At 41.6% G+C, this 27183-nt stretch overlaps 1 protein-coding gene across 1 annotated transcript in view; it reads left to right on the top strand.

The window, feature by feature from the left end:
• usp24 (ubiquitin specific peptidase 24) overlaps window positions 1-27183 on the top strand; it is a 72620-nt gene extending 45437 nt beyond the window's left edge. Inside the window, exons 34-67 of the mRNA XM_038268713.1 lie at window positions 2103-2325; window positions 2403-2565; window positions 3551-3712; window positions 3799-3869; window positions 3951-4111; window positions 4187-4248; window positions 4331-4522; window positions 6775-6889; window positions 9260-9404; window positions 9483-9602; window positions 9704-9829; window positions 9913-10011; window positions 10093-10175; window positions 10251-10392; window positions 10473-10592; window positions 10706-10920; window positions 14528-14652; window positions 14750-14891; window positions 15122-15272; window positions 15374-15469; window positions 15549-15652; window positions 16184-16297; window positions 16764-16971; window positions 17057-17146; window positions 21194-21296; window positions 21373-21491; window positions 21594-21707; window positions 21791-21856; window positions 21932-21998; window positions 22087-22165; window positions 23438-23513; window positions 25945-26031; window positions 26125-26235; window positions 26686-27183. Of these exons, the coding sequence (XP_038124641.1) occupies window positions 2103-2325; window positions 2403-2565; window positions 3551-3712; window positions 3799-3869; window positions 3951-4111; window positions 4187-4248; window positions 4331-4522; window positions 6775-6889; window positions 9260-9404; window positions 9483-9602; window positions 9704-9829; window positions 9913-10011; window positions 10093-10175; window positions 10251-10392; window positions 10473-10592; window positions 10706-10920; window positions 14528-14652; window positions 14750-14891; window positions 15122-15272; window positions 15374-15469; window positions 15549-15652; window positions 16184-16297; window positions 16764-16971; window positions 17057-17146; window positions 21194-21296; window positions 21373-21491; window positions 21594-21707; window positions 21791-21856; window positions 21932-21998; window positions 22087-22165; window positions 23438-23513; window positions 25945-26031; window positions 26125-26235; window positions 26686-26748 (4114 nt within the window). The 3' untranslated portion in view covers window positions 26749-27183. The remainder of the gene's footprint in view (window positions 1-2102; window positions 2326-2402; window positions 2566-3550; window positions 3713-3798; window positions 3870-3950; window positions 4112-4186; window positions 4249-4330; window positions 4523-6774; window positions 6890-9259; window positions 9405-9482; window positions 9603-9703; window positions 9830-9912; window positions 10012-10092; window positions 10176-10250; window positions 10393-10472; window positions 10593-10705; window positions 10921-14527; window positions 14653-14749; window positions 14892-15121; window positions 15273-15373; window positions 15470-15548; window positions 15653-16183; window positions 16298-16763; window positions 16972-17056; window positions 17147-21193; window positions 21297-21372; window positions 21492-21593; window positions 21708-21790; window positions 21857-21931; window positions 21999-22086; window positions 22166-23437; window positions 23514-25944; window positions 26032-26124; window positions 26236-26685) is intronic.

Below are 27183 nucleotides of genomic sequence, written 5' to 3'. Positions count from 1 at the left end.
ATAATTAGAGAGATGCCTTTTATCGTATCGTGTATATTAGGGATGCAGGATATTGGGATTTTGGCCGATATCCGATATGCCGATATTTTAAAACTCATGTAGCCGATAACCGATATTGATACCGATGTTAAAGCTGGACAAAAATAAGTAGTCATTGAAAATAGCAGTTTTGTTATCCATTTTTGACACTTTGAAAAATAATATAGTCAAATATATTTTCATATGCTGATATCAAATAGATTTTTAAAAACGCGGTATCGATCTATTTTACTTTCAAAATCTCGTGAAATTTCATCGTTCTGTTACAAACTCTCGTGATATTTCGCAAATTCTTGTTAGATTTTGTTAGTAAAATAGATCGATACCGCGTCAATATATCAACATATAAAAATATGGCAAAATTTCGTGAATTTTCGGGGGATTTCGTAGCATAACGATGACATATAGCAATATTTCATTAGTAAAAGAGATTGATATGGTGTTTTTAAATGGCAATATATCAGCATATGAAGATATTGGGACATTTTAATGTATCAATATTTTTTCCCTCGTCTTTAGAAGTTTTTAAGTCTGTAAAAAAGAAGTTTTTGAGGAAGAAGAAGAAGTATTTTTTTTTTTTTTTTTTTTAGACTTTAGAAACTCAGAAGCTGATCAAATATCGGGTTAAATATCGGTGGGGTGGCCGATGTCCGATATTCAGTTTTGAAGGCCGATACCGATAGGGAGCCAATTATATCGTGCATCCCTAGTGTGTGTATTTATATATATATATATATATATATATATATATGGCCCAAAAACAATAACGTATTGAAAAATAACGAATAACAGCCGATTGTGATGCCAAAATCGAAAAATCATGCATCCCTGCAATTTACAGTTTAAATTCCATCCATCTATTAAGAAAAATATGGATATGCTGCATTTTAGATATAGCATAGCATATTTTTTCCTTGTAAACTTTCTTGTAAACTTGGAGTTTTATTGCATGTTGCATATCCCAGTAAATCTGTTTCACCTTCACTGGAAAAAATCAAAATCTAAATAAGTCAATTTTTCTTAAAATAAGTGCATTTGTTCTTAGGTTGAGGAGGTAAAAGAGACATTTTGCCAATGAAACAACACAATTTACACATAAATAAGAAAACACAATTGCATTGTCTTATTTTAAGTGTATTTTATCTAATTATCTTAATACTAAGAGTGAAAATACTCATCCCATTGGTAAATTATCTCATTTACCTACTCAAATTAAGGGTAAATGCACTTAATTTAACAATTGTTTTTACTTATTTCTAGCTTGTTTTTCTCTCTCTGCTCTGTTTAAAAAAAGATTTATGAACATCTTTACTAATATAATGACTTGTATTAACTTACAATCTGTTGCCATTTTTATCTGAAAAAGTTCTGTATGTCAAACAAGCAGTTCTTACGGTGACATGATCTCTAATTTTTTTAACCAACCCGTCTCCAAACTTTTCCTTAAACATCGAAGTAGCTGCTGGTTAAGAATCACCGAGTGCTGCTGTGTGTCTCTCCTCCTCCTCCGCGCAGTGGCTCTGCACATCAGTGAAATGCGATCGCAAATTAGATGTCTCAAAGCGACAGATTTGATGATGTCACACCGAGAGGCGGGACACGGGAGCAGCGGGACAGAGGAAAAAACTGAACAGAGATAGCTGCAGCCAACCTCTTTAAACAAAGCACTGCTTACTACAAGCTCTATGAACTATTAAGCTTTTGCAACTCATCTAAACTTCTATCATAATATTATGGTTATTAGAGCTGCTTTTAACTAAATTGATTTTCTAATTAAATTTAATCTCTAATTAAATATTTATATAACCAAAGATTGATTTTTATCAAATTACATTTCCCGTTGTCCTTGCAGTGGGAAATGTAATTCGGGTAATTATGAAAAAAAGGTTTTAGTACCGACAATTTTCGATTTGACCAGATCGACTTGGAAATGATGTATTCTGGAAATAAAAATGAAATCGATTCTTGGAAGATTGAATTGATTTAATTCCCAGCCCTATTAATTATGAATTATCCGATGATATTATGCCTCACTTTCTCGCTAAACGGTCTGATCTCTGCAGGTTCCTATTGGTTGGTCAGAACATGCCAACAGCACTGGATGATGATGTCATCAGGGACGGCGATGCGCTGTCGTCCCGGCCGTTCCGTAACGCGGGAAGGACGGGACGACAGCTGTCCCTCTGCGGGACCCCGGAGAAGTCCTCCTACAGGCAGATGTCTCTGTCTGAGCGCTCGTCCATACGAGTGGAGGAAATCATTCCTGCTGCTCGCGTCGCCATTCAGGTACCAGCCTCAAACTTTTCCTGCAGAGATAAGAAATGATTTATGTTGTTAGAGCACTTTTCCTGTTGCCCATCTAGACCATGGAAGTAGGCGACTTCACATCGACCGTAGCCTGCTTCATGCGCCTGACCTGGGCTGCTGCTGCAGGCCGGCTGGATCTCGTTGGAAGCCAGCAGCCAATCAGAGAAACCCAGAGTTCACTGCTTCCACAGGGAGTCCGTACCAGAGTCAGCAGCACTGGTAGGAAGGAAAACCGCATGAATACTTTACTAAGTGCTCTTTAGTAGTTGTTTCTAGTTAAATAGCTCTGCTTTCATTTAGTAGGAATAGTTTAAAAGTCTCATTGAGTCTAAATTCATCCTTTATCTTAAGTTCAATTCAGTTTATTTCTATAGCACCAATTCACTTCATCTCAGGTCACTTTCCAGTTCACCAGATCATCCAGTCAGATTGATTCAAAGTTTTCTATCTAAGGAAAACCAGCTGATTGCATCGACTCATTGACTCTTCAGCAATCCCTCACACTAAGCATGCTTGTAGCGACAGTGGAGAGGAAAAACTCCCTTTGAACAGGAAGAAACCTCCAGCAGAACCAGGCTCAGTGTGAGCGGCCATCTGCTGAGGCCCACTGGGGTTCAAGGAGACAGAAGCAGACATAGAAAAAGAAGTATAGATAGAAACTGTCAACCAGCTCCACAGGCGGCCCCGTCCAGGAAACACACAGCCAGGCAGACGAGCTCCGAGCCAGCTCCCATGTCAGAGGATGAAGAGAGCACATCCAGTTAGTCACAGTCAGAGAAACAGGACTACACTGGAAAACAGGCCAAGCTCCAACATCTAGAAACAAAGGTGTTGATGGCAGCAGCACAGCTGATATTTCTCTCCAGGATGGAGTCACAGCCAAACAGGAACAGACCAGATGAAGCTACTATGAGAAAAAGCAGAGAGAGCAGAACGTTAGAGATTGAACTAACAGATTCTGCAGAGTGGGAGAATAGAGATAGAATGAAGCAGAATGATGAAAAAGGGGTCCCTATGTCCTCCAGCAGTCTAAGCCTATAGCAGCAGAACTATAGAGATAGCTCAGGATAACCTGAGCCACTCTAACTAGAAGCTTTTAAACCTAGCCTTAAAAGTAGACAGGGTGTAAGTAAAAAGTATCTCATGCTGCTGTTTTTTTATCTGCACAAACTAAAGAAATTAAAGTAACAGAACTGTCCTGTAGGGAGTAACTGCAGCAGCAGCAGCGAAGGAGAGACGACTCCAACAGCGCTGCATGCAGGCATATGCGTCCGTCAGCAGAGTGTCAGCATCAAGGACGCCATCATCGCCCGCGAGGCTTTGTCGCTGTTGGTTACCTGTCTGCAGCTACGCTGCCAGCAGATGTGTAAGATGTTTGACTGTTTTTTGATGCGGCTGGCTTTCGACAGCTTCTTTGGCAGAATTTTCACACTGTGCTCCATCTTTCCACAGCTTCTTTTTACACCCTTCCCTCCGTCGGTGATTTCATTATCGACATTCTGCTGGGATCTCCCAGTGCGGAGGTAAGCCACGCTCTGAAGGCACTTCGCAGAGGGAATGTTTCCGAGCCTTCGCCCAGATCAAAGCTGTGCTTCTTTCTTTAGATCCGCCGGGTGGCCTGCGATCAGCTGTACACCCTGAGTCAGTCTGACACCTCAGCCTTCCCTGAAGTCCAGAAGCCCAACCTCTTTCTGCTTTCGGTCGTCCTCACTGCCCAGCTGCCGTTATGGAGTCCCACATCGGTCATGAGAGGCGTCAACATGAGGTACTGAAGCAAGAAGCACGAACGGCAGAATGTTTAAAGCGCTCAGAGACGACTCACACTGACTCCTTTCCTCAGGTTACTGTCTCAGTGCACGGAATACTTTGACCTAAGATGCCAGCTCCTGGATGACCTAACCAGTAAGTGACGTTCATCAGAGCAGTCGTGTAAAACATTTTACCAGTGGCGGAAATGTCTGATGTGGATCGGGATCGTCCTCAGCATCAGAGATGGAGGTGTTGAAAGTGAGCGCAGCCAACATGCTGGAGGATGAGATTTCCTGGCTCGACAACTTTGAGCCCAGCTGGAGCTCGGAGATGGAGACCAGCGAGGCAGACAACATCCTGCTGGCGGGACACCTCAGGCTCATCAAGACCTTGCTGTCCCTCTGTGGAAACGAGAAAGAGCACCTGGGTTAGTGCACACGTGAAAGCTCATCTACAGCAGAATTATCACAATAATTCTGATATATGATATATACAGGGATTCAAATATTGATTGTGATTGTCCGTGGTTAAAAAACAAATCACTTGAAAACAAATTGACGGTAAATAAATTTTAAAAAGACGATCGAAATCCCCCTTGTGTTTGTCAGCAGATGGTAGCAAAGGAGTAGCCTCGTGAGAAAGAACATGGCGGCTTCAGCCGATGAAACTAGCGTTAGCGTGGCTATCGAGCAAGTTTTATGGGAATTACAGAGTATTTCTTCACCGAAAGAAGAGCAAAACACTGCTCTGGAGGCTTTTCTCAGAGGAAAAGATGTTTTTGCTCTTCTCCCGACTGGTTTCGGCAAGAGTTTGATCTATCAATTGGCTCCTCTTCGTCGTCGCTCTGTTAGTACGTCATATGCTTCGTTGATCTGATTGGTTTATTTGGCCCGTCTATCACCAACATAGGCCAATCAGCTAACCAGTATTTTCGCCCCTTCCCAAAATTACTTCAACGGAAGGTTTCCAGATGGATATGAGGAGCAAATCCAGCTGGCGGAGTAAGGTTAGCAAAGGAGCGCCCTGAAACTAACAGTATTAGCCAATCAGATGAAGAAGGGGGCGGGTCTTAAGAAAGCGTGTTCCTCCTCCTCTCGTTTCTTGCTCAAGTCGCCAGATAAATTGTGGTTCAGTGCTGAACTTCTACACGGAAAGTTACCTTGCGCCGTTTACGGCTCCATTCAACGGAGAGACGTGTTAGAAGTAAAAAAATGAATAAATGAAACTTTGTGTTTGGAGAGAAGGACGATAGAGAGAACAGAATTGAATGGAGTGGGAATCATGCAGTTCATGAACTCCGGGGAAGACGTCACGACCATAGATAGAGGTCTGAAAAATAAATGGTGCTGGGCGTGGCTGGAGGAGACGGGGCGAGATGGAGAGCCATTTAGCAGGAAGTGGTGCAGGAAGTTAGGTGAACCAGGCACTTGCTTCTGCATGCTGTGCTCCAGGAACGCTTATTTACGCATCCAGCTGCAAAAAGGTGCTACGCTAACATGAGTTAGACCCTGGTCATCCTGCTGCAAACTACACGTTTACCGGGAGCTACGGCGACAGCTGATGTACCAGCGGCAATAACTGCTAGTTAGAAATAAGGGTTTGTGCTTTCCTTACTGAACCTGAACTCTCATTCACACTAGATATAGACGCACTTAAAATTGCACTGATGCACTCATTCAATTAGTTTAAAATTTTATTTTTAGTTTAACCAGCTCAAAGCTTTCTAGTAATAATTCTGCATCATTCTGTCTTTGGGTTTCAGTTTTAGACCTTTAACGAGATCCCAGCAACCAAACAGGAAACAAAGCAAAAACACAAAATAATAAATAAAATGCTAAATAAAAATGGGCCCTTTTGTGCATAATGAAAAAAAGAAATTGACCTAAAATGACAAAAACAAAAGTGGAAATACTGTCCAAAAATTATAGAATAATCAGAGCATCTCCAATCTATTTGCACTGATCTTTACCTGCTGGGGATTTTAAAGAAGCACAAAAAGTTATAAATTTCAGAACATTGTTTAAAGAATGCCTGAAAAACCTCTGAACATCACATCACAGGTATTAGAGCATCTAAAAAACATTAAAATAACATCACAAATAGCGTCTCTGATTTCCCTCCGTCTCTTCCTGTTTCTCTCATATTGGATCGCTTTTTCAAACGACGAGGCCGACGCCATCGCCTTCACAGCTGGTTTATTGAACGTTTTAATTGGTGTGCGGGAAGACGCTGACATGCAGGTTTAAAACATTCTTTATTGGCGGTGGAATAAATTTGCAGTAATGGTTTTGCGGCACGTCTTCCAAAGTAGCGCCTTTTGTTCAACAAACTCTGCGTGAAATCCAAACCGCCGTCATAAATCGCTCAGCGGATGCTGTCACCATGATTTGTTTGCCGGTAGCTGTAGTGTGCATGCATGCTGCGCAGGAAATAGCCCTGTTTGGAGGATGGGTTTACGATGCATTCCAAGTGTGTGGGAAAAATAAAACTCGGTAAAATAGATGTAGATGGCTTAATGTCATCCTGTGAATTTGTGCTTGATGGCTGTGATAGTCATTTCAACTATTGGGAAAACTCGATATACATCGAATATATTCGATATATCGCCTACTCCTAGCTTTCAGGCGCATGATTTTTCCTTTTGTCATCATCTCATTTTAAAAACCGTCCCCCCTCCAGGTCCGTCTCTGATCCAGCAGCTGCTTGATGACTTCCTGTTCCGAGCTTCTCGCATCATCATCAACAGCTCCAACCCCACGCCGTCTCCGGCCCCGAGCCACGACTTCCACCCCAAGTATGGACGCCATTAATAATTTTTTTCTCCTGTCTGACCTGTGATATAAAGCATCATTTACACACCCAGAATTACACAAATTATTTCTGATGAAAACGCCCGATTGTCAAAATGCTCTAAAGGTTAAAAAAATGAGATCAAATAGAAAACATTTAAACTTTTCCTCCATTTATTAAATTGAGTAAAACTAAGAACCTCCATTATTTCCAGGCTATGAATAAATCAGCAAATTAGACCTTTTCAAAATATCCTTCTAAGCTGTTTACTCTAAGCTTTTTTCTCTGGTGAGGAGCTCGTTTGAACCTAAAGTTTTACACTCCGTAAAAAAACACCAGAAACTGGATTTAGCAGAACCTAAAATGAACATAATATGCCTGGAAAATCTGGTTTGCTGATAAGTTTCTTGCATCAGCCTTTACCATCCATTAAGTTTTCAATCTGAGTCTCTGGGTGGAAAATATTAGCTTCTTATGTTTTATTTGTCTAGAAAAGAACATATTTAACCACCAGTGAGTAGCAGAGCTCACATTGAGTTCCACACACACCGCTAGCATTGTGCTCTGCATTTTAAAGAAAAAAATTTACGTTCTTTTTGGAGTTGAACGCAGATAAAAGATTTAAGCTTTAAAAGTTAAAAATAAATCTTATTGACAGTGTTTTGTTAGCGTTGAGTTTTTCTGTGGTGAACCTGAAGCGTTAGATGTTAACTTTCTGGGTAAAATTGACCTCTTACACCCCGAACAGAACATGCAGGTAGAGAGATATAGCAGAGCCATCCTGCCTAACTTCAGCATCAGCTTTACTGGCCATGTTTGTTGCCTGATATAGTTTGACTCTGATTTAGGGATGAAAATGTTTTCTTACCCTGATCTGCCCATCATTTAGACCAGCGTTGTATAAAAACACATCCTTTTAGGCATAGAAAGTCCGTCCGTCTCTCCAATGAATGTATTTCTTCAGTAGTCTCTAGCAGATCTTTTTTAAGCCACTTTCTTATAATAGCCTTTTTCGATGCAATCATCAGAATTTTTGAAATAACTCCATGGGTAGCTTAGGAACGGCATAAGCCTTGTTATCCATGAGCTTAGAGATACTGTCCCAAAATGCTGTTAAAAGTTGATTAATCAATTATTTAAATAATCGTCAACTTATTTAGAAATTGATTCATCATTAACTGAAGTATAGACACTGTAAAACATGGCTTTAGGCGATAAAGCAACCTACTCAGAGCAGTAGTTATACAAAAAATTGTGTATATATATATATATATATATATATATATATACATTTTGCATTTAGGATTTTTTTTTAAAAACAAACATTTTTGTCTATCAGTATGCTCTATCTAGAACTCCAGAAGTATAAATGTTTTAGTTTCACCAGGTTTAAATCTGTAAAATATCTTCTTTAACCTTTTGCCAGCCAATTATTAATCGATTAATTGAAAAAAGAATCAAAAGATTAATCGATTTAATAAATGATCCTTAGTTGCAGCCCTACTCTGCTTTAGTCACTGTGGTATTTATAAGGGTTCATACATGCAAACACACACATTTTAGTGTTATTTCAGTTTTTACAATGTTCCGTCAGATGAGCATACCTCGTCAGACCAGCAACCCGCAGTCAATACGCATCCGCAAAACGTCAGATTTGCGTTTATTCCTTTGGTTTTGTGCAAAAAATAAAATGTAAACTACCTGGATGGGCGTGTTTCCCTTTAGTCATGTACAAAAAAAAATGTAGGTCAGATCGCCATACGCTTCAAAATAACTCCAAAAAATAAGTAATTAAATCGCTTTTTTGGACATGACTAAAGGGATACACGCCCGTCCAGGTAATTTTGTACAAAATTCAAGGGATAAACTAAATGTATAAACTAAAGGGATAAATGGGTATTGACTACTGGGTATGCTGGTCGACAGTGTCTCATTTATTTGACAGTAGGCGGACAGGAAAGGGGGAAAGAGAGAGGGAGAGAGACATGCTACAGAGGGTTAGCCGCTTCCGTACATGCGCTAACCACTACGCCACCAAAGCACGCCCCACATTAGGGTGTTATTACTGGGAGATAGCTTTGTTCTACACGACCTTACCAGCTATGAGGACTAGAAACAGCACTAAAGCCCTGTATGTTACGCCTGGAGTTAGCAGTAGGACTGACAGGATGTGTGTGTGTGTGTGTGTGTGTGTGTGTGTGTGTGTGTGTGTGTGTGTGTGTGTGTGTGTGTGTGTGTGTGTGTGTGTGTGTGTGTGTGTGTGTGTGTGTGTGTGTGTGTGTGTGTGTGTGTGTGTGTGTGTGTGTGTGTGTGTGTGTGTGTGTGTGTGTGTGTGTGTGTGTGCGCGCGCGCGCGCGCGCGCGCGCGCGGTCAGGTGCAGCACAGCCAGCAGCAGACTGGCCGCCTATGAGGTCCTGGTAATACTGGCAGACAGCTCCCTCTCCAACCTGCGCCTCATCACCAGAGAGCTCCTCTCCATGCACCACCAGTCCGATCCATCGCTCTGCAAGGAGTTCGATGTAAGATGGCCGCCTTCAAACTATTCAGGCAACATGTTTTTTATTTGAGTTCATTTTGTAATCATCGTCTGTCTGCAGTATTTACCTCCTGTGGAGAGCCGCTCAGTCTCTGGTTTTGTCGGGCTGAAAAACGGCGGAGCGACGTGTTACATGAACGCTGTGTTCCAGCAGCTCTACATGCAGCCCGGCCTGCCTGAGGTACAAGCATCCTCCACATCAGCTTCCTTAGCCTCATTCAGATCAGGGAAGACGCTCTGATTCGACCCGTTGTTCAATGGCGGCTCCTGTTTGTGTTTCAGGCCTTCCTCTCCATCGAGGACGACACAGACCAGCCTGAGGAGAGCGTCTTCTATCAGGTCCAGTCTTTGTTTGGTCACCTGATGGAGAGCAAGCTGCAGTACTACGTGCCAGAGAACTTCTGGAAGGTAAAAAACTGAAGCTACAGATTTAGTTTTGGAGAGTTTGGTGGATTTTTGTTGATATTCATGGAAATGTGAACCGTTTGCAGATCTTTAAGATGTGGAACAAGGAGCTGTATGTCAGAGAGCAGCAGGATGCTTACGAGTTTTTCACCAGCTTGGTGGACCAGCTGGACGAACATCTGAAGGTATGGATTGCACATCATTAGATCCTTAACAGGGCGATATTCAGTCAGATTTTGAACAAGCTGTGTTTCTTTTTCCTTCAGAAAATGGGTCGTGAACAAATCTTTAAAAACACGTTTCAGGGAATTTATTCCGACCAGAAGATTTGTAAAGATTGTCCGCACAGGTGAGGCTCATTTTCTCACCTTTTTATTCGTCTCTGCCTGATCAGTTTATCTGAAACTCATGCTTCCTTCTACAGATATGAGCGTGAGGAAACTTTCATGGCCTTGAACCTCGGCGTCACTTCCTGCCAGAGTCTGGAGATCTCTTTAGACCAGTTTGTCAGGGGGGAGGTGCTTGAGGGCAGCAATGCTTATTACTGTGAAAAGTGCAAGGAAAAGGTGCGATTTAACCTCACATCCCCCCACTTTACGGCATTTCTCCAACATGATTTATCCTCAAATATTTCTGGTCCCCGCAGAGAACCACAGTGAAGAGGACGTGTATCAAATCTCTCCCCAGCGTTCTCTGCATCCACCTCATGCGGTTCGGTTTTGACTGGGAAAGCGGGCGGTCGATAAAATACGACGAGCAGATCAGGGTGAGAAAACATTTTTCCAAGTCAGGAAAACACATCTTATAACGTTAAACCTTTCTTCAGCGCAGAAAATCTTTAACTTGTTTGGTTTGCTTTGTTTTCTTGTTTGACCACAGTTCCCCTGGGTGTTGAACATGGAGCCCTACACTGTGTCTGGAATGGCCCGGCAGGACTGCAGCGGGGAGGTAGGCGAAGGAAGAGGCGACGGCACCTCAGGAGGATCCCCCAGGAAGAAAGTTACGATCTCAGAGAACTACGAACTAGTGGGTGTGGTGGTCCACAGCGGTCAGGCACATGCAGGACACTACTACTCCTTCATCAAAGACAGACGGTGAGTCTGGGTCTCCTGGCAGACATAGGAAAGCTCTCCTTTGGGTGCCTGAATGCCCCATCAGCATTGCTTTGGGTTGTAAGATGTTTGGCACTGGAATTCTCAATGGTGGCGTTTTCTCCAGGGGGCGCTATAAATTCAAAATAGGACGCCAAAAACCAATCAAACCTATACTAAGTTATCACACCAGTATATTTATATGAATGCCAACAACAAAAAAACATTATAAAATCACTTTATAAATATAAAAGTTTACTTTTTGTCCATAAATCTTGCCCTTCTGAGGCTTTGTGAAGATAAAATAGTGTTTTCATGGTCCTATATGGTGTCACACACCTATAAAACTGAACCAGTTTAATACCAGGGAAGCTATTAGTCAGCTTTTTATTTTTTATTATATAAAAAGTATTTTCTGAGGATGTGATTAATTCAGAGCAACTATGCAAATTAACAAACATCTAGAAAAAGTACACTAAAGAATAAAGTGTTAGCCTAGCTGCATGCAGTTAGCCAACCTTTTTTGCTAAACCAGGTCCTGGAAAAGGATGTTTCTTTCGCCATGTCTCTCTCTCTCCGCTCGCTCGCTCGTGTGCAACTCCCGCGACTCGTCCTGCCAATCACCCGCAAAGCGTCTGCGCTGCGGCGGGAGGTGGTGAGCAAATACACTTCCTGTCAGCCTTCCTATACCTTTGTATTACAGAGGAACTTCTGCGCATGGACAACTTTTAACGAAAGTCAATAGGCAATTTTTGCGCCCTAGGACGGAAATACGTCACCGATCCGACAAAAAATTTATTAAATATGTATCTTGCACATCTAAGATTACATATTAATATATTTCAAAATTTTAAATTTGAATTTAAAATTAATTTGTAAACAGCCACCTCTTGTAGGGGGTTATACAGTGGGGCAAAAAGTATTTAGTCAGCCAGTCATTGTGCAAGTTCTGCTTCTTAGAATAAGGAGAGAGGTCTGTAATTTTCACCATAGATACGCTTCAACTATGAGAAAAAAAAATAACTCTTCCAGCCTGGTGCAGGTCTACAATTTTCTTCCTGGTGTCCTTCAGCAGCTCTTAGGTCTTGGTCATGGTTGAGTTTGGGGTGTGACTGTTTGAGGCTGTGGACAGGAGTCTTTATACAGATAACGGGTTCAAACAGGCGCCAGTAATACAGGTAATGAGTGGAGGACAGAAGGAGATACAGGTCTGTGAGAGACAGAAATCTGGCTGCTTTTTTGGTGACCAAATACTTATTTTCCTCCATAATTTACAGATAAATTATTTAATAATTCTAAAATGTGATTTCCTGGAATTTTTTTTTCTCATTTCGTCTCTCATAGTTGAAGGGTATCTATAACGAAAATGACAGACCTCTCTCATTACTCTAAGTAGGGGAACTTGCACAATCAGTGGCTGACTAAATACTTTTTGGCCCCACTGTGAGGAGACCACAGATGGCTGAAGATCGCATGCAGATCTGATTTAAAGCAGATTTCTTTCTGTTTCTTTTCAGGACTAAACAAAACAAAAGAATTTTTCCTCTTTTCCATTCATCAATATGTCATGATCTGAATGATGATCAGCGAGGGCAGAGAAAGTCTGTCCAACAGATCAAACATATCTAATTAAATGGTAATTTCTTACCTAGAGCTGGAATAAAATATATATTTAATCTAGAACAGAAAATGATAATATCAATAATTAGTTAAGCAGTAAATCTCAGAAAGATTAACATGTAGTAGCCATTTTTACTGGATCAATAAGAGATTTGTTCCTAGTCATTTAATTACCTTGTGTGTTTCCATAAAAGCATTGCTTCTCTCTGCTATGGCCTCTTCATGGCTTTATCGCAGAGGTCAAGGGTTAGTGGACCGCGGTTTGGATCCAGAGCCACCTGCTGGCTAATCCGGACCCAACGTGATTTAAAACCTTTATAAATTACTGCAGGTGGTCCAACGACAGTGTCTAACTTCACTTGCGCCTCTTCTCCTGTTAATACGGTAAAGCCCTGGGGAGCGTCCGGCTCCAGGCTGCACGTGATCCAAATGAGCCAATGAGCTGTCAGTCTGGGTTGCTGCTGCTGCTACTTTTAGACACAGCAGGCAAACCTGTGGCAAGCCGGGCGATGGGAAAGAAGGAGAAGACCATGAGAAAAAGAGAGCAGAGAAAGTGTGGACTGCTGGAAGAACTGCGGTGAACTGGTGAAAGAAAAGTGAAATGGCGTGCTCAAAGATGACCCTGCACATTTAGAGGATGTTTGGCTCAACCTGCTGCTGTGAAGCAGGATTCTCCACCATGAACAGAATCAACAATAAATCTGGATCCAGGCTCAAAATGAGCTCCTTGATATGTGCTTGAGAATGGCTTAGTCTCCATTCAAACCCAGGTTTAAAGCCTTGCAGGGCAGCCTAAAGCCCACTGCCAACATTAAGACAGAAAAAAGAAAGAAAATAACAAACGCTCAGTTCAGGGGTTTGAGAAAAGATGGGAATCAGGAAATTGTCTATAAACCAAACTGAACGATTGTTGTTCTCTACTTCAGAAAAACACTTTAGATTTTAAAATGTAGAAATGTTCCATTATTTTTTTATATATTTTTTTTTTATTTAAAAAGTTAATGTATAACATGGATGCATACAAACCTCATTTTATTTCAGTGTTAAATTCTGTTTAAAGTAACAGATTATAATTCAAAGTGTCTCCGGACCTTTACTGGTTGATGGATTTTCTATATTCGAACCCGCTGGTTTTTAATTGGTTCCCCTGCTTTAGTACATCAATAATCAGGAAGTGAAAGAGCTTATCTTTGTGTTTTAACTCTAAATCCATAGTTATACTAATTTGGTTTGAGGTTTATGACATCATTGGTAACGGCTTGTGTTTTGATTCTTTCAGTCTGTGTTTAATCATATTTTATGATTCATTTGAAGCTTTATCCTGTTGATGGTCCTGAGCCATTTCAGTATGTTATCCATATCCTGCCGAGAGGGAATCATTTTTCAATCTGCTGTGGTTTTATGCTTTGAGAGCTACACACTCTATTCGTTTCTCTGAAGCAAAACTCTCTTCATATATATATATATATATATATATTTTTTTTTTTTTTACTTTTTATTTGTATTTTTGTTGAAAACAAGCAAAATAGAACAGAATGGGGGACTTTTCAAAAGAGCAGGATAAATATAAATAACAGACTGGGTTATATAGAGACTTCAAATCTTTTCTTATATTCATGCCATTTAGACCAAGGTTGTATAAAAACGCCCTTTTAGGCATAGAAAGTCCGTCCGTCTCTCCAATGAATGTATTTCTTCAGTAGTCTCTATCAGTTACTCGGCTCGTGGAGGATCTTTTTTAAGTCAGTCTCTTGCCTTTTTCGATGCATTCATCAGAATTTTTTAAATAACTCCATGGGTAGCAGACCCGACAAAAACATCTTGGGATGCTTAGGAACGGCATAAGCCGTGTTATCCATGAGCTCAGAGATACTGTCCCAGAATTAAGTGAACATGTCCAAAAGATGTGGAAGTGATTGGCTAATCAGTGACCATGCCGTCTCCAACTTGTTCAGATATTTTTCTGATCATTCTTTCTTTCTTCTCGCAGCGGAAACGCCCGTGGCCGTTGGTACAAATTCAACGACAACGTAGTGGAGGAGTTTGACATGAATGATGAGACTCTGGAGTACGAGTGTTTCGGCGGAGAGTATCGCCCCAAAGTTTATGACCAGTGTAAATTTCTGCCAATCCTTTTTTATTCCACATCAACAGATTTACTCTGGAGATACTTGATCAATAGAAACGTAATTTTCTGCCGGTGTGTTTCCAGCCAATCCATACCCGGATGTGAGGAGGAGATACTGGAACGCCTACATGTTGTTTTACCAGAAGATCAGCGACCAGAACTCGCCTGGCCTGCCCAAGAAAAGCAGAGTGAGCATCATGAGGCAGGAGGCTGAGGATCTTTCCCTGTAAGCAAACCTCCTTTCCTCTCCTCCTCTTATCGTAGCCATCAGCAGGATTCAAAGGCACATAGACATGTTCATACAGTTCTTTAAGAATTTAATGTTTATGAAGGTAATCTGCTGGATTATATTCAGGGATGGCAGATTAGGTTACAGCAGACAGTTTGTTACGAGATACTTTTGCCAGGATGTGTGTGTTTATATATGAGATAACTTAATCTTTTTATTTTTGCCAGGTCCGCCCCCTCCTCCCCTGATGTGTCCCCTCAGTCCTCTCCTCGGCCCCCTAGGGCCAACAACGACCGCCTCACCCTCCTGACCCGCCTGGTCCGCAAGGGCGAGAAGAAGGGCCTCTTTGTCGAGAAGATGCCAGCCAGCATCTTCCAGGTGAAGTAGCTTAGAGGCTCCCATCTAACCCAAGGTTTATCCCTGGAAGCAGAGCGGTTGGAGGCCTTGATGGTAAGATCTGCTCCTTGTTTGCTCTGCAGATGGTTAGAGACGAGAACCTGAGGTTCATGAGAAACAGGGACGTCTACAACAGCGACTACTTCAGCTTCGTCCTCTCCTTGGCTTCAGTCAATGCGGTATGTGTCCCAATACGGTGCTATAGGAAACGACTGCAATGATTCAACGTCACAAACGTGATTTAAAACCTTTTCACAGACAAAACTGAAGCACCAAGACTACCAGCCTATGGCCAAAGAAAGCCTCCAGCTGGCTGTTCACTTCCTCTTCCACACCTACCTGCACACCAAAAAGAAACTCAGGTAATCAGCATCAGGACGCATCAACACAGAAAGCCTTTGATCAGTTCTTAAGAATTCCTCCTCTTGCATGTTTCCGCTGTCCATAGCGTTCCTTGACAGCGTCGTTTCTTGGCAACCTGCTAGCACTAAGATGCTAACTGGTTAGCAAGATGCTTCCCACAAACCGGCCACAACCAAACATGCTTGTGAACCTTTCCGCCACAACAATCCCACCCCCTTGATAAACGACCAATCACAGTCACTTAATTCACTCGTGTAAAGTCGGGCACCACTGGGAGAATTTGGAAATGCAACGGTTGGAACAGCCGCTTCCCTACGACTTTAAGCACTTCGTAGGCTAGCCAAGGGTAGCCACTGAAACTCAATGAACAGAAGGGTGACGTTAGGCTTTTTGGGAAAGGGCGGTTTTATAAAAACATTTTATGGATAAAAGAAACTAATTCCATTCAGGCTTTAGGGCCGCGTGTGTGACGTGTTTCAGCAGCTTTCTCAAGGAGCAGCGGACTCCCATGCTGCTCATGTCTCCTGCAGGGTGGACACAGAGGAGTGGATGGCGGCGGTGGAGGTGCTGCTTTCTAAGAGCAGCGAGGCGTGTCAGTGGATGGTGCAGTTCCTGGTTGGACCAGAGGGGCGGGAAATCATCAGGTCAGTAGCAGCTCTGCTGATGCTGGTTTTCTGCTGCTTCCTTGCTTTAAAACAGCGCCTCTGCGTGTGGAGAACTCCTGGAGCGGTGGAGTTTTAACAACACCCATGTGTGCATGGTTCCAGCCTGCTGGATGGTGATTGGCTGAAAGAGCAGGCCTGTCTCTGTAATGTAAACATTGAGAGCCTGAGGATAGATTCCTGAAGCATGTAGAGAAATGCTTTTGGCTTAGATTGTTCTGCCTTGTAATCATGGGGTGATTGTTTCATTCACACATGTGATTGGCTGTTGAACATCGGATGTTTAGGCACCAGGAACGCCTTCCCCCCACAAAGTGCCAGAGCCTGGAATGTGTCCTCAAGGCCAAAAGTAGTAAAACAGAAAAAAAAAAAAGAAAAGGAAGGATTTCTGGTTCTCTTTGAGGAGGTTTGTTTCCCATGTAGATGATTGCTTTAATCTCTGCTGCAGGGTTTGTCTGTTGGAGTGCAGCCTGCGGGAGGTGAGGACGGTGGTTGCATCCATCCTGGAGAAAACTCTGGAGAGCGCTCTGCACTTTAGAGACCCGGGACTGGACAGCCTGACCGACGCCCTGCTCTCATTACTGGATAAAGATGTTCCCGAAAATGTGAAAAACTGCGGCCAGTACTTCAACCTGTTCAGTAACTTTACTCAGAGGGTAATAACCATCTTAGTCTGAACCCTGAAAGCATAAATACGCTAAACTTAGAGATGAAATGCATGTTTGGTTCCTGTGTTTTTAGGGTTGTGGTCCCTGCCAGCTGTTGCTGAAGCACTCAGCCTACCGCCGGATGCTCATCTTCCTTTTGGGGCCAAACAGGCAAAACAACCAGGTATGTTTGAAGAAAGACTTTAAATATCAATAGGAAAAAATATATTTATTATGCAGTCTGGAAAACTACAGATTTTATTCCTCTTTTTCCTGAATAATGGAAAAAAGTAACATAGTTTGGATGAATATAAAGCCTTTCATTCGGCTGAAGGTCCTGAATCAGGGTTTCTGCGTGTCAATAAAAATCATTAAGTCATTAAATTATTATTTTTTAAATTGAGGCCTTAATTGACATTAAAAATCATTAACTGTGATAATCAGGGCATTTCAAATTCTTAAAAAAAAGACTGAGAAAAAGCTCCAGAATAGGAAAATAAAAATTTCAAGAAAAGTGGCTGGAAAATGAGGAACTCGGGACATGGCTACAGCCTGTGGATGGTAAAGATGACGAAGGAATCATTTTGCCCTGTTTTTATATATATATATAAATATATATATATATTAGGGCTGCAACAACGAATCGATAAAATAGATAAAAATCGACTTTTAAAAGCGTTGGTAACGAATTTCATCATCGATTAGTTGAGTCGTGCGATTTATGCGTCATCTGCCGCCGCCGTCATCACTGCCACTTGACTGAAACGGGGGAAGAAAAAAAAAATACAGCAGAGTGAGCTAGCGCTGCAGGTGCAGTGCTGCCAACTCAGCGACTTTTCAGACCCCTCCAGCGACTATTTTTCAAAAAAGCGACTAGCGACAAATCTGGCGACTTTTTACGGTGTCACTGGCGGCTTTTGGAGACACTTACTCTGACAGCGCTGCAGTCAGAGCTGCAGGATGTTTACCCTCAGCGTCCAGACTGCAAATGAAGCGCGCATGCGCCGGAATTGATCACAATAATTAAAATAGCCTGCGCTTTGTAAAGCGAAAAAAAGTCGTAACATGCAACTTTTGTAAAAACAAATGAACATGGCACGGAACCACCACTGTTATGATGCAGCACCTGAAAAGGAAACACGTTGGAGCCTTCGATGGCAGTGAAGAGAGCTGATCAGCAGGGTGAGCGGCCATGTTTGTTTGGTTTTAAAGTGGGGAAACGTAACGTTAGTTTCTCAGGTAGCTCATCTGATGCTTTCCTTACCGTGTTAGTAGGTTACAGACAGTGATAAGGTTGGCTACTTATTTTACTTTTCATTTCATTTGAATTAGCTTAAGCAGCGTTTATATTTTCTTTATAAATAAATTAACTTGCAAATTATGAGGGCAAGGCTTTTAAAGTTTAAATCTTCTGGCAAAGATAAAGTAAAGAAGATCCTGCAATTTATGGAAGTAAAGCAGAATAAAATCCAGCAAGATCAGTAATATGTCAATTAATTATATGCCACATTCCCCTGTAAATATCTGTCTTTGGAGGATGTGTTTTTTAGCACCCCTAGTTCTCTCATTTTTATTCCAAATACAGTTTATAATTTGAATCACAGGGCTATTTTTATCTCTATGGTTCAGTATTTTCTCAAGTAGCAACTTTAATTCAATTCAATTCAGTTTATTTATATAGCGCCAAATTCACAACACATGTCATCTCAAGGCACTTTACAGTTCAACCAGATCATACAGTCAAATTGATACAAAGTTTTCTATCTAAGGAAAACTTTAACTGCTATACTTTCCTGTCCTAAAAGGCAGAACTCTTCTAGTCTAAAAAAAACCTCATTTGTTGAAATGGGGGGGCCTATTGTTTGAACCCCTTAGGGGCTTTAAAAACAAAAATGTCTTATTTTGCGCTTTATGAAACAAAGTAGCCTATATTTTGTGGATGTACAGCTACATTTCTCATGTAAGTTTGCGTAGTTTTAACACAAACATTTATTTTTCATATTGCACCAGTACAGTTAATGAGCAACCTGTACTTGTGTGCTTGTTTGTTCTGTCTAAAATGTTTATTTAGGAATAAAGAGGTTAATATAAAAAATATTTTTTGTCCGATTCATCGATTTTTAAAATAATTGTTAGTTGCAGCCCTTATATATATATAAGAAGGGGTGCCAACTTTTCACCAAACCTTGGAGTGAAATTGTGAAAGAATTTGGACATGCAGCCCTTGTCAGGGTTAGATGAGGACAGGTGCAGCTATACGTTGGAGGTTTTCAGAGGATTTAAGTGAAACTAAGTTGTAAAATGTTGAATTTTTATACCACAGTAAATGTTGCTGAGTAACAATAAGTTATCTGTAGTTATGTGGACATTTTTTCACACAATATACATTATTTTCTATATTCTGGTGATTTTCAGAGAACTGAAGTAAAGAAGTATGGGCCTGACTAAAATACTTGCATCTTAAATATACTGTAAACTAAGAATGTCATAACTGTGTTTATTAATTATTCTAGACAGTTCAAGTAAAATAAACAATGGGAAATAATAATAAGTTATCACTGGATCACTGACACAAACGCAGGAACCAGTGAAATTGAATCCTGCGCAAACTACACTGTGTTTGAATATTTGCTAAATTATTATCTTAGTTGTTTTGTTTTTTACAATTGACAGAACAGCTCAACAATTCAGACCTTCTAAGAGGCTGTAGATTCAATAAAAACTCTCCATGACACAAGAAATCACTTTTGTGGATGTTTGATTTTGGTAGATTTGAAGGACATTAAGTTTTTAAACATATTCAATGGACCAAAAACAAGAATAAATAGCCTAAAACTGGGACTAAATCAGGCTAAACTAGAGCAAACAAGGAGTAAAGCCAACAAAAAAAAAAGCAAAACCTTTTGATCTGATCCTACGCTTCAGTCTCCACGCCAATAATTTAAGCTAAATGCTGTATATTTTACTCATATTTACTCACCGCTTAAAATCTTAATTAATTTACAAAGTGAATTATCTTAGTCCAGATTAAATATGATCAAATTAAAGTGACATACCTCGTATTAACTGCTCAGAAATCCTGGTATTTTTTCAATATCTGGCGCAGGTCCCTCACCTCCGCTGCTCTCGGCACAGAGAACAGGTGGGCTGGAGCAAAAATACGGACTGGAAGGAACCTGGCATGTCATGTGTGAGCGCTAAGGTTGTTGAAAACGTGGACTGGGTTTTTATCAGCATGGTATATTTAGATATAAATAAGGGGAATGGAATTTAGTTTTAATGTCATATTTTAGCATGAAAAATTGGGGATACAAGTGTGAGCGTGTGAAAACTAGGGGTGTAAATAATAATGGTTTTGTATCGATTCATCGATCCAACAGCCAACGATTCGATGCATCGATACGTCCCCAAGAGAATCAATTCATTTTTTTTTTTTTTCCTCCGGTCTATTTTTATCCATTTGCTCCTGGGCGTAATTCTCCCTCCCGTGCTGCGGTGGCGCTAAACCTATTTTGCCCTCCTACCTCGCTTCCAGGTTATACTCTTACAGCAGTGTGTTGCAGTGAGCTTGATGCAGACATTTTTGATTTATGCCCAATATTGCAGCGTGGTCTGTGCTACACGCTGTGGGTCTAGATACGGCCGAGGCTGCGAGGAAGTGGGGGCGAGTTTAGTCCGACGACGGAGGGACATGAGGGCCAAAAAGAGCGAAGATCTAAAATAATTGAATTGTTGAGTCAGTAAATCGATGCTGAATCGAATCGCCATGATGGGTGTGATTTACACCCCTAGAGGAAACACTCAGATGCATGATTCTCACAACCAATGGGTGAGAGCTGACAGCCCTGTATGAGAGTCATGGGTACGTCTTGATGGCATTATAATTATTTCTAAGATCATTAAAAAGCATTTAATTAGAGTCACTCATTCCTGTATTCACCCTGTAAACAGACGTTCATCCCAAACACCTCAGGAAGGGTTTGATATGACATGAACCTGCTGGAATCCATCTGACCTAAAAATTATACAGCTGGTATTTTCTTTGAAAAAAAAAAACATTTTAAACAATTAGATGAGTTATTATGATGTATATATATATATTTCAGCCTGTATTCACAACCATCTTTGGTTAATTAGAATAAATAAAAATGAGGAATTCCACCTTAAAAGCTGGATCATAGTTGATTTTTTTCATTCATGCTAAAGTTGAGTGTTTCCACATTTTTTCCAGAACCGCCGGTGGAGTCCAGCTCAGGCCCGGGAGTTCCTCCACCTCCATAGCACGCTGGCGCTCATGACGCTGCACTCTGACCTCACCCCCCAGCGGACCCTCGGTTAGCCTCATCTAGGTTTAAATCTCTCTTTCCTCACACTTCAGCTCTTTAGCTTAATGCCCTCTGCCGTCCGTAGCTCCAGGAGGGTCCAAGCTGCCTGTGAACGCAGTTCAGTCCTCCGGCCCTCTCCTTTCGCTCCACCCGGACATCCTGGCGTCGCTCTTCACTCCAGAGGGGCAGCCTTACCTCCTTGAGGTGAATTTCTCTGGAATTTAACATTGATCAATCCCCTTGAAATAATGCTATCCTAGATGCTTTTCCACTCATCTGCTGCTCTTTCATTGCGTTACTTTCCAGGTGATGTTTGCAATGCGTGAGCTGTCTGGACCTCTGTCTCTCCTGATCGAAATGGTCACCTACTGCTCATACTGCAATGAGGGCTTTTCCCTGGGCGTGCTGCAGCTGCTAAAGGTGCACAGGCTTAAAGAGGAGCAAACAGCTCTCACCGATTTAGTGAACAACGCTGTAAACAAACCAATCCGTCTCTCTTACAGAGTCAGCTGGAAACGGCTCCACCTCATGAGCTGAAGAACGTTTTCCAGATGCTGCAGGAGATCCTGGTAAGCATCGCTTCATCTGTCCTATCACTGTTCAGCGCCCGCTCGCTTTAACCCCAAATGAATCCTTCGCTGCAGGTTGTTGAAGACCCCCTGCAGTCCCAGAGACTCAAGTACGCTTTTGAGTCAGACAAGGGTTTGTTAGGTAGGTGTGACCACAGCTGCTGCTTTAGCATTCAGAAGGAAAGCGTCAGAGCTCGTTTCTAAATGAACCCGCTGCTGTTATCTCCCAGCTTTGATGCACCAGAGCAACAACGTGGACAGCAGGCGCTGCTACCAGTGTGTGAAGTTCCTGGTCACGTTGGCTCAGAAGTGAGTATAGAGATATTCAGACGTGTGGTTATATTAGAGGAAACGGTGGTGAATCATTTCTGGAATCATGGAATATTTAGATCATTATAGCAGTATTAGTGGGATCTATTCCATATAGATTCTGTTATCTAGGTATAGATTTACCTCATTAAATATACAAAGAACATCTTGGCTTATGATGAACCTACATTTGAAGTAAGTGGAAGTATTACTCTATGCTTATAAGGCCTAAAGTATCCAGCAGGTTTCAATGATTTATTAGGATGATTTTAAACCACAGGAGCTCTATAAAATCATGACCATGATAGGAAATAACCAGGTCACACTTTTTGCAGCGTTAAATATAAAGCCCCGCCCACATCAAGGCTTTCCTTCGTCATAGAGTCCCTTCGTTTAGTCCCAAATTAAATGAATATTGCCTTTTTTAAGGAACTTTTTGTTTCGTTTGGTAGAATTTGAGTTCCAATAAAATCAGACCCACAGCATCACAGATCCACTACCGTAGTTCACTATCGGTTCAGTTTATTTCTATAGCTCCAATTCACAACACACGCCACCTCAACGCACTTTCCAGTTCACCAGATCATCCAGTTAGATTCATTCAGTTTTCTATTTAAGGAAAACTGATTGCATCGACTCATTGACTCTTCAGCAATCCCTCACACTAAGCATGCTTATAGCGACAGTGGAGAGGAAAAACTCCCTTTGAACAGGAAGAAACCTCCAGCAGAACCAGGCTCAGTGTGAGCGGCCATCTGCTGAGGCCCACTGGGGTTCAAGGAGACAGAAGCAGACATAGAAAAAGAAGCATAGATACAAAAGGCAACTGTCAACCAGCTCCAGAGAAACAGGACTACACTGAAAAACAGGCCAAGCTCCAACATCTAGAAACAAAGGTGTTGATGGCAGCAGCACAGCTGATATTTCTCTCCAGGATGGAGTCACAGCCAAACAGGAACAGACCAGATGAAGCTACTATGAGAAAAAGCAGAGAGAGCAGAACGTTAGAGATTGAACTAACAGATTCTGCAGAGTGGGAGAATAGAGATAGAATGAAGCAGAATGATGAAAAAGGGGTCCCTATGTCCTCCAGCAGTCTAAGCCTATAGCAGCAGAACTATAGAGATAGCTCAGGATAACCTGAGCCACTCAAGTTAGCATTCCCTTTTCTGTGTTTCACACCAGACCTGCCCTCGGATGTCCTCTATTATTATATATATCTATGTGTTTTTTTAAATGTATCTGAGTCTCTTTTTATTATTTCCTGTACAGGTGCCCTCCAGCCAAAGATTACTTCAAAGATTTGTCTGGTCACTGGAGCTGGGCCGTGCAGTGGCTGCAGAAAAAGGCAAGTTTTCACTAATTCTATTAGAGTAATACAATCTTCTAATCATTGGTGTTGTTCCTTTTGCTTAATTAAACAGGAAATATTACCGTAAATCTGCGGTTCCAATTCAAACCTTTGTCAGATTCCAGCAGGTTAACAGCTGCTGAGAGGGAATTCAAGTTTTTTTGTCCTTTTAAGTCACTGAGCTGTTGTTGAAATCAGCAGCCTGTTGTTTATATCCTTTCCCAGTTCTGTTGGTGACGGATGTTCTGTTCCACCAGCCGTCTCTGAAGCAGAGCCTTAATTTAATGATTGAAGTTAAGCTTAAGCTCCTAAAATGCTCCAATATTACGTCACCAAATGATCCGTTATTTTTAAAGCCGTACCTGACTTTTTAGAGGAAAACATGCTAAAGCTAACCTTAGCATGATGGCAGACAGTTCTGATGTCACCTGTTGGTCATCTAGCCAATCAGGTGCAACGTGGTTCCAGTTAGTGGCGACAAAATAAGAAGAAAATGTTAATGCTTTACTTTGGGTGCGGAAAAATACTGATTTTTATTCAAGAAAAAAATTCAAAATAGATCAGTTTGTGCTTAAAGTTTGCTAAAATGTTTGCACAGGATACATAAATAACCTGGTTAGGTTTGTTAGAGAAGGGTCTAGAATAAAGAGGATTACGCCTTAGACACCGATTTCCTTCACCTTGATCACAGAAAGCAGCAGGAGTTGAGTTTGATCATTTCAATTGATCCATTTTATTGATCTCCTCCTCATATCTTTCAGCTCTTTCTGAAAATGTTGATTTCAGTCGCCTACTGTCACAGGGTTTCTGCTGGTCATTAATCATTAAATTAAAAATTCAATAAATGTGAATATCGTGGGATTTAAATGCTTTAGTAAAAAAAAAAAAAAGATAAATAAAAACAATTTCGTCCAAATTATCAGATATAACTGGTTTTGCGTGTTTCTGCGGAACTGCTTCTGGTTGATCGTAAAGTTCAGAAATGAAACTAGAGGCGGAGAAAGAGCTGGGAAAATGCACATTTCAACAAAACTAGCTGGAAAATTTAGGACATGGCTGCCGCCTGTCGACGGAAGAGATGATGAAGGATTTTGCTGTGTTTCATTTATATATATATATATATATATATTAGGGATGGGACGATTTATGAAAACCGTCTGAGCCGTTCGGTTCGGTTCGCGTGTGTTTCGTTCGGTTCATGCGCTGCTCCTTTTTCTCATAGTCGAAGCGTTTACACTCCAGAGCAGAAGGTGGCGGTACTGCGACCAAAGCCAACCACCGGTAGTAAACAAGAAGAAGAAGAAGCGAAGCAGCGTAGCCGGGTGTAGCAGAAAAAATCAGTTGTTGTGGAGAATTGTGTGTGTATGGCGAGTGGGAAAGAACAGGAGTTGGAAGACGCGCCAGCAGCACTTTATAGGTCTGCTGTATGGGACCACTTTGCATTTAGAGTGACCTATGATGACGGCGGAAAGAAAGTTGTGGATAAAAGTGCAACAGTGTGCAAGCATTGTGCAGCACGTTTTGTTTATGCTAACAGCAACATGACCAACATGTCAGGCTAACCTTGAAATCCCTCATACTCCGTCAGCGCTCCGCCCCGCTGCGCTCCAGACCGGCTGCTCAAAGCAAAGCCTACAGCCTCCACTGTGGCTCCCGTCCGCTCCGCTCTGAGTTCCTTGGAGATGGTAGAGAGCATGAGCCAGATGATTAAATTCAAAGCAGCAAAACATGCGGAAATTATCCAGGGTTTCTGCGGATCATTAAAAATAATTACAATTCATTAATTTTTTGGGATTTTTTTCATTAATTTCATTAATTTTTATGGGATTTCGGGGGAACAATCAACATATACGAACCAAAAACCAAAAACAATGAATTTCTGCGGAACTGCTTCTGGTTGAAAGTAAAGCCATATGTTCCGAAGTGAAGCTAGAGGCGGAGAAAGAGCTGGGAAAATGCACATTTCAACAAAACTGGCTGGAAATGAGGAATACGAGACATGGCTGCTGCCCGTCGACGGAAGAGATAATGAAGGATTTTGCTGTGATCCATTTATATATATATATATATATATATATATATATATATATATATATATATAATTATGAGTCATGGGTTCTTGTTGATGGCATTAAAATTATTTCAAAAACCATTAAAAAGCATTAAATTAGAGTTACTGGTTCCTGTATAAACCCTGTTTTTGACCTTTTTATTTAAACCTAACTTTAACCTTTACCTATTTAGAACTCTGCAGTTTTTAATTTGCCACATTAAATATTGTTCCAACTTTAGGTTTCCACATTTACAGTGTTGTGATTATTTTATCGTCACTTAAAATGCATCCAATTTGTAGTTGTTGTTTTTTAGGACCGGTGTTTACAATCATTACAATCATGTAATTTAAAACTGGTTTTGTTTGTGGCTGCAGATGACTGAACATTACTGGACTCCGCAGAGTAACGTCTCCAATGAGACGTCCACCAATAAAACCTTCCAGCGTACCATCTCTGCACAGGTACCAGCATGCAACGTAAAACACCTCCGCATCCCGTCCCTCGCTGCTCTTTGTTAGACTCAGTTCTGTTTTTCTGTGCTCCATCACCTGCAGGACACCCTGGCCTATGCAACGGCCCTGCTGAACGAGAAGGAGCAGTCTGGCAGCAGCAACGGCTCAGACGGCAGCCCGGCCAATGAGAACGCAGAGCGAAGCCTCCGACAGGTAGTCATCGTCAACAACCTATCAAGCTGTTCAGAGCAACGGGGGTCTGAAATGACTCATGCTGTGACAGCAGCTCACATTCATTCAGCACAAAGGAATAAAGCTTGCAGACTGGAAGGCTTTGCTCCCTCCCACGGTTCCTATTAGCCGTGGATTCAAACGGTGCTGTGCTTCTCAGCGTTTCTACACAGATTGTTAGAGTTTATCTGGTGCGAACAGAAGACACAATGAGTGGGTTTGGATTGAGCATTTTAATCCTGATGTCACCTCCTAGCTTATGAATGCTGCGCCATTGTTTCTACATTTCTACCTCTGGAAACGCCCACATTCCTTCTTGTTGAAACAAGAAAGTCTTGGGTTCAAATCCCAACCTGAGCTCTGATTTTATTTTTTTCTTTCTACTTCATAATTTGTACTCTGATGTTTAATTTTCCTTTCTTCTGTCCACAGGGCTCAGAGTCTCCCATGATGCTCGGCGATTCAAAGAGCGATCTAGAAGACGTGGACTCCTAACTCCTCGTCCTGCGGGACGACTCTGACGGCGAGGCGGCTCAGGTCCAGGACGCCGGTCCAAATCAGGCTCTGATGGGCCAGAACTTGGGACTCCACAGGAAGCCAATCAGGACACTTTCTCTAGGTCGCCAGGGCAACCGAGGAGCTGTGTATAAATCATGAATAACTTCCTTTCAGAGAGGCCAAGGCGCCGGTGGCGAAACTTTAACGGCGCCACGGCTGGCGGCCGCCGGACAGCGAATTCACAGACGACTTCAGTTTCTCCTTTTCTGCTCACTCATTCACCCAGAATGACATGGAGGTGGAGGACGGGCGCGGGTGGTGTTTTAGCAATCTTCTGCTCTTGTTTTGCCAATGTGTTTGCGAGCGACGTCTTCATGTTGTAATTAAGGTTTGTCTCATTTCCAGTGTAAGATAATATTTTAAAGTCTTCTC

Source organism: Cyprinodon tularosa, unplaced genomic scaffold (genome assembly GCF_016077235.1).
Source record: "Cyprinodon tularosa strain WSP-4 unplaced genomic scaffold, ASM1607723v1 ctg119, whole genome shotgun sequence".
Lineage (NCBI taxonomy): Eukaryota > Metazoa > Chordata > Actinopteri > Cyprinodontiformes > Cyprinodontidae > Cyprinodon > Cyprinodon tularosa.
This window is presented reverse-complemented; position numbering and strand designations above follow the sequence as displayed.